Source organism: Panthera leo, chromosome A2, assembly GCF_018350215.1.
Source record: "Panthera leo isolate Ple1 chromosome A2, P.leo_Ple1_pat1.1, whole genome shotgun sequence".
Lineage (NCBI taxonomy): Eukaryota > Metazoa > Chordata > Mammalia > Carnivora > Felidae > Panthera > Panthera leo.
Genome location: NC_056680.1, coordinates 98,232,115 through 98,244,925, shown reverse-complemented (window position 1 = coordinate 98,244,925; position 12,811 = coordinate 98,232,115). Strand labels below are relative to the sequence as shown.

At 41.7% G+C, this 12,811-nt stretch overlaps 1 protein-coding gene across 3 annotated transcripts in view; it reads left to right on the top strand.

The window, feature by feature from the left end:
* Nucleotides 1–12,811, top strand: part of SLC25A13 (solute carrier family 25 member 13) — a 183,860-nt gene that overhangs the window by 66,873 nt on the left and 104,176 nt on the right. For 2 of the 3 annotated variants that reach the window (XM_042918249.1, XM_042918240.1), the window contains exon 4: nucleotides 2,612–2,727. The exons of the other annotated variant lie outside the window; for it this stretch is intronic. In XM_042918249.1, the coding sequence (XP_042774183.1) occupies nucleotides 2,612–2,727 (116 nt within the window). The remainder of the gene's footprint in view (nucleotides 1–2,611; nucleotides 2,728–12,811) is intronic. 3 annotated transcript variants of the gene reach the window in all.

The following is a 12,811-nucleotide window of genomic DNA, read 5'->3' as shown; positions in this document are numbered from 1 at the left end:
GCTCTGGCTTACACCCCTGCTGTCCCCAGCTCGTAGGCTGTCTCCCTGCATCTCGTCTTTGTCCTCTGTGAAATTCATCTTCCACACCAATTCCTTTTCTGTGATATGAACTTGGTATTTATTAACTCCCAAAGCCTTCAGTGACTTCTCACTGTTTACAAAAAAGTCAAGATTTTGTAAGGTGGCCTTTAAGGTCCTGCTCAGGTGGCCAGCGTTACAGCTCAAGCCACTCTTCACTCCTCACGACCTGTTAGATGCAAGGTCGGCAACACGTGCAGCCTTCCCTTAACCACAGTACACCTCATTTCTTGTCACCTCTGTTCTCTGCTCCGCTCTGTTCCTCAGTGTGGAACCACCTCTCTCTGCCCTTCACTCTTCTCTCCACCTTCCCCTACCAGCTGGAATTCTGTCTCAGTCATATGGAGACCAGGACGCCTGCTGTTTAGGCCCAAATGCCGCAAGTGCTTCACCGTCACACAGTCATTAACTTCTGGTTTCCTCAAAAGTAACATAAGGAGGTTGAAGTAGATGATCTCTAAGATCTTCTCAACTTCAAAATTTCTTCTTTAGGGGCACCTGGGTGGCTCGGTCGGTTAAGCATCTGTCTGACTCTTGATCTTCGCTCAGGTCATGATCACACGGTTTGTGGGTTTGAGCCCTGCCTCAGGCTCCGTGCTGACAGCGTGGAGCCTGCTTGGGATTCTCTCTCTCCCTCTCTCTCTGCCCCTCCCTGTGCGCTCTCTCTCTCTCTTTCTCAAAAACAAACACACATTTAAAATCTCTTCTTGAAAGGCCACACTTCCATGAGGTGTTTCCCAGTTTTGTAGCAGAATGGATTGCTCCTCCTTTTATGCCCCTAACACTTTATTTCTTCTTTTACCCTTGACCCTCAGCTTGTGCATTCTGGTGGGTATATGTGCACATGACTGCCTTGCCCTCGCCTAGTAGGTTGTGAGCTCCTTGAGGCCCAACTCCAGCCTTGCTTGCACATAGATTCTCAGTGAGACAGACTGAATGGTAGAGAAGGTGTTCTGGGCATGCATTCCTCTGTAACACCTGCTGTTCCCCAATGTTTCCGTGCATTCAGAAGGTTGTGTTTTGGGTGGTGAATGACAGCGATAGTATATTGAACACTCCATAGGATTTTCCTTTCTTTGTGACATTATTACAATCAGGTGACATTCTGGGAAACAGCTAACTTTGTTACATGTACTTTGTACAAAAATGTGTTCTCCCTATGAGATGTTTAGAAGTAATTGTTTTGAGAAACATAGGAAAATGCTTCCGTTTTCTTCCTCCCTCTATATCCTCCAGAAACTTGGACTATTTCAGTGTATCATTGGAATATTTGGACAATTAAAATACAAAATAGTGACAAAGAACATTTCTGGAAACGCTTTTGTTGGTGCATGTACTCCTTGGAAGGCACAGCATCTGTGACTTGTCATGTTGTTCCAAACAACCAGATTTGATTGTGTCATGACCTTGCTCAAAGACTTTCTTTCTTTTCTTTTCTTTTTTTTAATGTTTACTTATTTTTGAGAGATAGAGAGAGACAGAGCATGAGCGGGGAAGGGGTAGAGAGAGGGAGACACATAATCTGAAGCAGGCTTCAGGCTCTGAGCTGTCAGCACAGAGCCCAACGTGGGACTCAAACTCACGGACCGCAGGATCATGACCTGGGCCAAAGTTGGACACTTAACCGACTGAGCCACCCAGGCGGCCCATCAAAGACTTTCAATACTGCTTGCTTCCTAGAGAAGAAAAACCAGGCCCTTCTTTTGTTTTCATGCCCATCTCTGGCCTGACACTTATAATCTCATTTCACCATCTTTTCTTTCATGTGCTCTGCAGTTCCTTGCCATTTTCCTGGTACACGCCCTAGCTTTCTTGCATCTGCTTTTCTGTAAGCATCCCCCAACGGAGTGACTGCCCTTCTGTGCCCATTACTATACACCTGAATTTCACTCATTTTTCAAGGCCCAGCTTATATTCCATTTTTGCTACAAAGCTTTTTTTTTGCTTTCCTGCCGCAATTCTGTTATCATATTGGTCCCTGTCTTAGGTTGGTCTTCCTTTTATACTATTTCTAGATCTAGACTAGTGTTATGTGCCTTAGACTAGAAGTTCCTTGGTATCACATTTCATATCCGTTTGTATTCCATCACCCCTATTATCCCTAGTTGAATCCACATGCGGTCAGTAGGTATCGACAATAAATGAATCTTTGTGAACCATTTTTACATGGTGTATAAAGGTATCAATGAATGACAAAGCTGTGCTGTTTTGCTGCTACACAGTCACATCTTAATCTAAAATAAGCTTTAATTCTAGAGTCCAATGATTTGCCTGAAAACAGAAATGCTATATTGTTGGCTACTACAGTTTACATTTGAAATTATAATTCAAACCTGTCATGTTCTTTAGATTCTGTACATTGTTATTTCAGTCCACTGTATATGAAAGGAAATGCTGAGTGTTTATAAATGTTTAGGTTTGAATTTAATTTTTTGACAGTGACATTTAATTTTTTTCCTCAGTGTGTATTTGTGTATGCTTTTATTTTCTGCAAGCTACTGATTTTATGCTTTGTGCTTGTTTTATGTTGCAGATTAATATCCTTTCAAGAATTCGTAGCATTTGAATCTGTCCTGTGTGCCCCGGATGCTTTGTTCATGGTGGCTTTTCAGCTATTTGACAAAGCTGGCAAAGGAGAAGTTACTTTTGGTAAGGGGTGTGAGTGTGTGTGCACCGAAGTAAGTGCACACTTGAGTGAACATTTCTTTGCCCCCACGATGAAGTGTACGGAAAGGCTTTTAAGAAGTTCAGCACATCCCATTGAGCAAAGATATCTCCACAATTTGGTGCTCCAGTTCAGGTCTCGTTCTTGTTGGGGAAAAAAAGGGGTTCTGGCTCAGTTTTGATACTCTGGTTTAGTTTTCAGGCGAGGGAGAGTGCATCTGACTTTTTCACAGGGTCGTAGACTGCGCGAATGTGGCAGGACTTCTGTCGGTTCTCTTCGTGATCCGTGGTTCTTCCCACCCGCACGATGAAGGCAGTCATAAACTGCCGTTGAACAGAAGGTACCGTGCACCCAGTCCTTGGAGTGCTGACCTCAGTTCCACGGGGTAGCGTGAGTGCAGAGCCCTGCACAGGACGACAGCTGAGGGTAGTATGCACAGAGCAGTGTTCTTTTGAGCGGTGCGTACCCCCTTAGTCGGGTTGGTGGTGGTGGCTGTGCTGCCCCCTTCTTTATTTTGAAAAGCCAGAACCAAACTCACTGGGATCGGCTGCAGAGCTGCAGAAGACCCAGAAGTCTTTTAAGTATTAGGAGAAAGGAAGTGGCAGCACAGTGGTAGGTTCCTTATGAAAAATAAACTGCTTACTGCAGTTTTTAAAAAGTGCAAAAATAAACTTTTTACACCAAAGATAGAGTTGACAGAAAGTACCACATCTTCCTTGGACCATGTAGGATCCAGCATATGGTGTTTGTGCCTGCGAACCTGCTGTAGATGGCCCTGCATCTGGGGAAGGGCCCTGTAGGGCTTATGGAGTGGTCATTCAGGGGTCGAGATAGCTCATGTGCCTATTTGAAATGTCTTTTTTCGGGGCGCCTGGGTGGCTCAGTCGGTTAAGCGTCCGACTTCAGCTCAGGTCACGATCTCGCGGTCTGTGAGTTCGAGCCCCGCATCGGGCTCTGGGCTGATGGCTCAGAGCCTGGAGCCTGCTTTCGATTCTGTGTCTCCCTCTTTCTCTGCCCCTCCCCTGTTCATGCTCTGTCTCTCTCTGTCTCAAAAATAAATAAATGTTAAAAAAAAAATGAAATGTCTTTTTTCATAGTTTCTAATCCATTTAGACTTCTTGGGCTTGTCTTACTTGACAGATTGTCTTACTTGATGGGAGAAATGCACAGATGGGAGGAAAATACAGATGGTATAGTAGAGTACCATCTATTTCAGAATGGTTCAGGAATTGGAGAGACTCACCTACTTCTAGCTCTGCCTCTTTCGTCTCTGAGCAGGTTAATTATCCTCTCAGGTCTTCATTTTCCTTATCAGAAATGAACATAATAACTACATAACATATAGATAAGACAGCATAATAGACTTATTCTAGAAGTCTTCCCCTTCGACACCCTTTTTTCCACGTTCCTTTGACATGACAGTTATTTACAACTAGATCAGCTAGCTTTGCAAGCGCAAAGGCAAAACATGGTTTTGTTTCATGCGATCCAGAAGCTCAGATGCTTTTCATTAGCACTTCGTGAGGATGATTTCATATTTAAAAATACCTAGAATAATTTTAGTTTTTTTTCCCCATCACCTGATTCCTCTTAGTGGCACTGTAACCACAGCTTTTCAGTGGAACCCCAATAAAACATGTCCCCATTGAAACTTTCAAGTAGTTAATGAGTCGCTAGCTCACGGTGGTGTTGATTTACCCAATGGAAACCAGTTGGATGAAAGTGTTACGATAGCGTTTCCTGGGAATGAACCGAGGAACGCCTGTACCTTTGAGTGAGTTGAGCACCAGCGTTCACCCTTTCTGTAGCATGTCTGGAGGGAGAAGTGTGAGAGAGCCGGGATAGAGATGAGGGCACTGAAAAATGGACTGTAGATGCTTTCCTTCCATCATGAGCATGAAGCAGGAAGGGCTCTTGGCACCAGCCACACCACTGGCCTGGCAGAGGAAAGAGGACACTGTCCCCAGTACAGGGAGGGATGTGTGTTAGTGTGAGCAGAAGAAAAGAAAGGGTGAAGAAGCAAGAGGCAGGAGAGAGGGTCATCTATGAGGTGTAACAAGAAGAGTGGCCTGAGATTCTGTTTACGCTTCCTCCTAGCAGTTTGTTGATGGGTTTCAACTTCCTGAGCCTTATTTTACTCATCTATAAGATCAGGGTAATAATAATTTGCTTTACCAGGACTATGTGAAGATGAAAATATATACTGCATGTAAAAGTGCTGTCTGGGGAACAAAGGCCTCTATAAAAATACTACTGAAAGAAAAAACTTGAAGAGAGCAAAGGAGGATTTTCTTTTTCTTTTTTTTCTTTTCTTTCTTTTTCTTTTTCTTTTCCTTTTTTTTTTTTTTTTTGGTGGTTGGGGGGCAAGCCCTGCACTTTTAACTTGCAGCGTAACCACTGGCCAATTAGCCAGTAATTTTCTTACTATCTGTTCTGTCCCATCTCTGAAGGCATAAGAGATTGAAATAAGAAATCATGGCTTCGAGGAACTACAAGTCTGATTACATCAGTTGCATGTAACTTGTAGAAGAATGTGTGGCTTCTCTCCCAGTACCCCGCCCTCCACAGGCAGTTTGTTCTAGAGCCTCCCTATCTCACAAAACATATACAGGATATGTGCTGTATCCATTTATGATGAGCTGATGGGGCCCTTGCCCAGTGTGTGTCAGCAGCAGCGGTGGGGGAGGTCATACAATGTAGCCTGGGCCTTTCTGAGCGATTCATCCCTATTTGGGATTAAACTAAAAGGGTTATGCATACTACAAAGAAGATCCCCAAATGACCATCAGCTTGCAAAATAATAGCTGACTTTCAACATTTTTTCAGAAAGTAGAGAAGCATCATCCAGGAGAGGTGGGTGCTGTGTATAATAGGGTTTTAACCCAGTAAACTGACAAAATCATATGGGGGACATGGGAGCCTAAGGAGTGTTTTGACATCAGGTATCTTTAGAAGAAGCTAGCAATAAGTATGTTTTCCAAGAAACTCATAATGGGGTTGAAGAAATTTTTTTAAAAAGTAGAGTTGGGCAGAAAAGAGGACTGAATCTTGGTCTCATAAACCCCCAGAATTAAGAGAATCTCGGGGCGCCTGGGTGGCTCAATTGGTTAAGCGCCGACTTCGGCTCAGGTCATGATCTCGCGGTCCGTGAGTTCAAGCCCCGCGTCGGGCTCTGTGCTGACCGCTCAGAGCCTGGAGCCTGTTTCAGATTCTGTGTGTGTCTCTTTCTCTGACCCTCCCCTGTTCATGCTCTGTCTCAAAAATAAATAAACATTTAAAAAAAAAAAAAAAAAAAGAGAATCCCAATCTGTGAACTGGTGTCTCTCTGTGTGATGCTGTTTGAGGTCTGTGCAGTAACACTCCTATGTCTGGTTGCATCCTTAGCTCCTTGTAAACCCTTCACCCAAGAATGGCCCTTTTGTGTTTCAGAAGGTTGCCTGGGTGTGTGTCTTTGGGAGGGGTAAGCCTGAAGAGGTGAGAGAGGAAGGGCTCTTTTTTTCTTTTTTTTTTTTTTAACCTCCCAGATTGGCTCAGTCAGGTGGGGTCATGAGGGAAGCACTGTTTCACAGGATACAGAGGTTCATCTGGGGCCTTCCCTTGGCCCTGTAGGCCAGGCAGGAGAGTGGCCTCAGTTCCCCATGTTTCCTGGCCTTGCATTTCATCCAGAGGAGAGCAGTAACACTCTTCATCTGTACACACAGTGGGTTTCCACGTGAGGGCTTATTGGAAGCCAGGCTTCCATGACTAAGCTCAGTAGGCACCAGTGTTTGTCAATAAGTCAGCAGTATTCATGCTCCCACTAATGCTGATTCTGGTACACACCAAACAAAAATCAGGTGGTGTGAGGGGCAGATAATCAAGTGTCACATTTCAGTGAAGGCTTGCCCCACTTTCTTGAGGCCTCATTTATGTTTAGCATATTTTCATGTCTAGATTAGTCCCTGTGTTTGCTACAATGAAAAGATCCTGATTAGGCCAATTTTGTTCCTTTGGTATCTAATTCATTATGTTCACCTGTTTCATTTGAGGGAAAGTATATCTCCAATATTTTGTTCTTACCATATTTTCTTACTTTGATACCTGATATTTTTAAATGCATTCTGAAATGTCAACAGATGTGTAACATGGGTAACAGGATTTCAGCATAAGAAAAAAATTCTACTTAACAGTTTGCAGTTCTGTATGTATAGAAAAAAAACATTTTGTTCTATTTTTTTTTTTTTTTGCATTTGTGGGCTATTTTATATATGATGGTGATTTTTTTACTTTTAATCTTTAAAGTATACTGTATGTAAGCATAGCATCCGTACAGATGAATGCACAAATCATAAGTGTACATCTTGATGAATTTTTTCACAGTGTGTATAGTTGCTCTGTCATCATCCAGATGAGAAAGAATAGTGCTAGCACTCCCTGGGCCCCTTCCCAGCTATTGTCCCCCAGGCCCAGTGGTCACAGCTGACATCTACCGCCATCAGTTGGGTTTGCTTGTTTTTAAACTTGACAAAAATGGAAAGATACAGAATATACTGTTCATCCTGACTTCTTTTACTCAAATAATATTTGTGAGATTCAGCCACGTTTGTGTGTATTTTTACTTTGTTGTTTTTCTTTGTTGTATGTATAGTATTCCTCTGTAGGATTCTTTCCTAATTTGCTTATTCATTTTGCCATTGGTAGACGTTTTCACACTTCCAGTTTTGGCAGCTGCAAATAATGTACTTTGAACATTCTTTTATACATCTTTGGGATGTGAGTGTGGCGAGCATTTCTAGGAGTAGAATTTCTGGGTCATAGAAAATGTGTTTATTTGACTCCCATAGATACTGCCAAACAGTTTTCCAGAGTGTTTGTGCTAGTTTACATTCACACTGTCAGTGTGTAAGAGTTCTCTTTATTCTATGTCTTGGCTAACACTTGGTATTACTAGTCATTTTTATTTTAGTGATACTTCACCATGTGGCTTTAATTTGCATTTTTTGGATTATTACTGGGTTGTGCAACGTTTAGAAAAGATTTACTCGCCTTTCGGGCATCCTTTTAGTGGTGTTGTGTTTGTCTGGTAGAGAGTGTTCACAGGTTGTGTATCTTACAGATAACTTCACTCTCAGACTTGTACTTCCACTCACTTAATAGAGCCCCAAGGAATAGAAATTGTTGATTTTAATGTAGTTAAATGATCAGCATTTTCTGGTACAGATACTGCTTTCTGTATCCTGTTTAAGAAATCTTTGCTTACCACAAGGTCATGAAGATAGTATCTCCTATGTTATCTTCCAGAAGTGTTTTCGTTCTCCTTTCAGATTTATATTTTTACTCTTTCTAGAATGTGTTTGGGTTTTTTTGTTTACTTTTGCGTGTAGTGGGGGGTCACTCCCCAGCACCGCCCCCCCCTGCCCCGGATATCTAGTTTCCCAGCACCATTTATTGAAATGATTGCTCTCTTATTGCCCTACAGTGATACAGTGTGATAAATCATTCCTCTGAACTCTGTTCTTCTGTAATTGTCTTTCTGCAGCATCCTATACTTTCTTAATTACTACAGATTTGTAATAAGTCTTGATTTCAGATGAATCCTCCAACTTTATTTTTTAAGATTATCATGGCTGTTTTTGGTCTTTTGAATTATTAAAACAATTTTAGAAAAAGTAGTTTTCACAAAAATCCTGCTGAGATTTTGAATGCTGTTGCATCGAATGTTTGTAGTATGTTTATGTATATCTATATGTGTATAAATTTTTGACTGCCTTAAGGTTTCTTTGAAGTATTTAAATAAAAGCTTATTTAGTAATAAATGTTAGTCTGCCTGTTGCACTGCATTTGGAAAATGTAAGTTGGCGAAGACACAAATTTTGAAAGGGACAGTATATATCTGTGATTCATCATCTAAAGATGCTAGTGGATGTCTGCCATTTTGTAGATGGGTCTGTTGCCAGTAGGAATCCATGCTAAACCTTTCAGAAGGAAGGAACAGGACCTATATTTTACCTCTGAACTAAAAAGTAAGCATAGTTTTTAAAAAAATACATAAATATTAGTCGATTTATATTATGTTAACACATTGAATATAACAAATGGAACGGAACTTCAGAATACTCAGAATTTGAACATCACTGATACTGTCAAATTTTGACTAATGTAGTGGGAGAGGCGATGTACAAAAGAGAGTAAATCATGGTGGCAAGCAAGCAGGATAGGAAGAGGAAAGAGGAAATGGTATTTCTTGATGGTCTTAGTCATTTAACCAAAGTAAAGAAATAATAAATAAAGTCACATTATATTAATCCTAAATCTCTATACCATTATATAAGGAGATATTCATAAAAACTTCAATTTGTAATATTTAAGGCCTTACCTCTTTAAAATATACATTTTTTGAGTATCAATGTGATTTCCTTTTTTTTTTTTTTTTTTTTTTTTTTTTGAGCATTGCTTTTATGCTAGATCAGGGACAATAGACTTCTTCTGTAAAGGACTAGAGAGTAAATATTTTAGAGCTTTGTGGGCCTTAGGGTCTCTGTCACAACTAGTCAACTCTGTTGACTATTCCCATGGACAGTGTGTAAATGAATGAGTATGGCTGTCTTCCAATAAAACTTTACTTATCAAAACAGTTGGTGGACTAGTGGAACATAAGTTTTCTTACCGGTCCACCAGAGTATTAACAGGAACATATACAAGTTGATGATGTTAATACTAGGGATTAAGACACCTAATGGGTATGTTCTGATGATATTTGGGTGATTACAATGATTTATGAAACCAAGAAGTTCTCCTCTGTACACAATATGGTTTGGTTGTCTTTGTTGAGAAAGTGGCTTTTGGGGCACCTGGGTGGCTAAGTCGGTTAAGCGTCCAACTTCGGCTCAGGTCATGATCTCACAGTTTGTGAGTTCGAGCCCTGCGTCAGGCTCTGTGCTGACAGCTCAGAGCCTGGAGCCTGCTTCGGGTTCTGTGTCTCGCTCGCTCTCTCTGCCTCTCCCCTGCTCACACTCTGTCTCTCTCTGTCTCAAAAATAAATAAAACATTAAAAAAAAAAAAAAAAAGACTGAGAAAGTGACTTTTGAGCACAAATTTGAAAGAGGTAGGGGAATTGATCATATAGATACAGGGATGGAGGAAGGGGAGAGATTGTCCTAGACTAAAAGAATGGCTGTCGTCCAGGTTCAAAGACTGGACTGTAGTTGGCACATTTGAGGAACTACAAGGAGGACTTGTGTGAGTCAGAGAGAGCCTCATAGGAAAGGAGCTCAGAGAAGTAACAGATCAGATGAAGTAGTAAGGCTCTTCCGATCAAGGTTAGGGCTTGGACCTTGATGGTAAGTGAACTGGGAAACCATCATAGGATTTTTTTTTCTTTTTTTTTTTTTTTTTTTTTAGCAGAGAAATGATATGAGCAGGTTTATGTTTTAACAGGATCACTTTGGCTGCTCCTTTGAGAATAGAGCATGGAAGGGACAGAGTAGAAAGAGAAGGATCAGTTAGAAAGCTATTGTAGTAATCCAGGTGAATGATCATGGTGGCTTGGACCTGAGGGAGGTGAGGGGTATTTTGAAGAGAAAATCAACAGAGTTCTCTGATGGATTGGATGTGGGCTGTGAAAGAAAGAGAGGAGGCAAGAATGATTCCAAAGTCTTTGGCCAGTTGGAAGGGTGGAGTTATCAACCAAGATGGGAAGGGCTGCAGGCTGGGGGTGGGAGGAGAACAGGAGCTAACTTTTGGATGTGGTAGTTTGATGCCTAACAGATATGTAAATGAGGATGTCAAATAGGCACTTAAATTGAGTGTGGAATTTGGGAGATAGAAATTTGGTAGTTATCAGCAAATAGTGCTTGAAGGCATTTAAGTGGATGAGAGAAAAGAATTAGTAAAGCGGGATATCTCTCAAATCTGACTATAAGAGTGGAGATACAGAAATGACAAGATTAAAAAATCTTCCTATGAGAGCTTACATTTTAGGGAGAAGGTGAACAAATATATGGTGATCTGTAACGTAAAGCAATCTAAGTGGGTAGGAGAGATAGATGCTATCTGAGCTGCCCTAGAGCAACAGTGTCTGAACACTGAGGTGACATGTGGGCTGTGGATGCCAGGATCTTGGAGCTGTGGAGGTCTGGAGGTGATGTTCACATGGAAGGTGCTGTGACAGTCTAGGCAGGAGATAATGGAGTCCTGGACTGGACTTGTACCTCTGGACCCACCAGGGTCATTCATGAGAATCAATCAATCGTATGTGACTTGGCTGTGGGGGAAAAGGAGGTCAAAGAAAAGGAGGGAGGACCCAATGGTAGCTGCTGAGCTTGTTCTGCTCTAGAGATATATGGTGTTACATAATCTCTTTAGAGAAGGAAAGTACCTGTCATTTTTATCTTTAAGTTTATTGATCACTTATTACATACTTGCCTCTGGTCTGAATGCTTTCTATGTGATTTGTTACTTAATCCTCACAACCTAGGAGGTTTATACTATATAATTCTCATTTTTCTGATGAGGAAATGGCCTTGGGTTTTTTTGTTTTTTTGTTTTTTGTTTTAATTTTTATTTTAGAGAGAGAGACAGAGCACAAGCGGTGGAGGGCAGAGAGTGAGGGAGACAGAAGCAGGCTCCAGGCTCTGAGCTGTCAGCACAGCGACCAACGCGGGGCTCAAACCTATGAACCGTGAGATCATGACCCGAGTCGAAGTGTAACCAACTGAGCCACCCAGGTACTCCTCCTTGGGAAGTTTAAGTAACTTGTCCACAGTCATGGAGTTGCCAGGGTAGCAGCCTGGTGACAGCCAAGTGTTTGTTGTTGACCATGTCCTGCTGCCTCCCTCTGGTGGTGGTTGTGCTCTGTGAGGCGGGCTGCCTTCTTAGTGAAGGTAGGTGCCAACTGATCGGTAGTGGTTTCAGTCTATATCAGACATGAGGAGGATTTAATAATTTTTCATGAAGTAAAGAATAATAAGCAAATGCATTAGTAAGGAGTTTGTTTCTATGACTGCAGTGGAAAGTAATGATAAGGAAGAATGTACCCAGATTAGAGTTCTTGGTATATATAGAAAGTTGCCCTGGTGACACACATGTCCACGTAATTTGTTGCGTGCATTTGATATAGTCTCTACCCAGGAAGCTTTATCTTTTGACATGACCAGAATTCTAAGTACAGGGGGAGTCCTGGAGTGGTGGGAGGTAGGGAAGTGGTCCACGGGTGGAGGATGTTAGAGGAAGCCTTTGATTGAAATACGCAACGTAAGAGCTATGGGTGCCATTTGATGGAGTGCCCATCACAGGCCCCTGGGCAGGAGTTTTTATTTAATAGGAGAGGCAGTTGGGAGTCCCACAGGGTCTTCAGAGGACAGGGACCAGATCCAAATGATCCTTGGAAAAGGTAGGTTTTCTTGCATTAATTGGAGTGGGGCACAGCCAGAGGCAGACATGCCTATGATCATTGTGTGGGCTTTGCAGTACCCGTGTGAAGCAGGCAGATGACCACTCCCTTTATGTGAGTAGAGGAAGTGAAGGTCAGGGTTTGAAGGTGTGGCGTAGACACATTGTGGATAGTGATTTCTTACTTTCATTTCCCCAAGTTTCTTCTTTGAGGGTGCTCGGAAAGCAAAGCCTATTCCTTAGTATGAATTTTCAGAAAGAGTGTTTGTGTGTGTGTGTGTGGGGGGGGGGTGGTTAATCTGACATATTTAGTGCACCCACCAGTGATTGGTCTCTTAATGATGCTAATTTAACTATTCCTATCCTTTGATATTTCTTCTGTTGTTGGATCTGCAGGAGGCAATAGTAATAGCTTAGCTCAATGGTAGTGGAGGACCTGAATCTTACTTTCGTCTGGCAAACATAACAATTGGACCCCCTGAAAATCCAAAGTATATTCTATACCACAGCACTTCCTTAGGTTGAAATCTAAAATTTTTACTTGCATAATGCTATTGCATGTTTTTCTGTTTCTTTAACTTTGTCTTTTTCATTACAGTGAACAAAATTTCATGAACTGTTTTATCATGCAATTTTAAAGTTATTCTTAGTATATGAGCATAAGCAACCACTTTCATTATGTATGTGGTATTGGTGTGT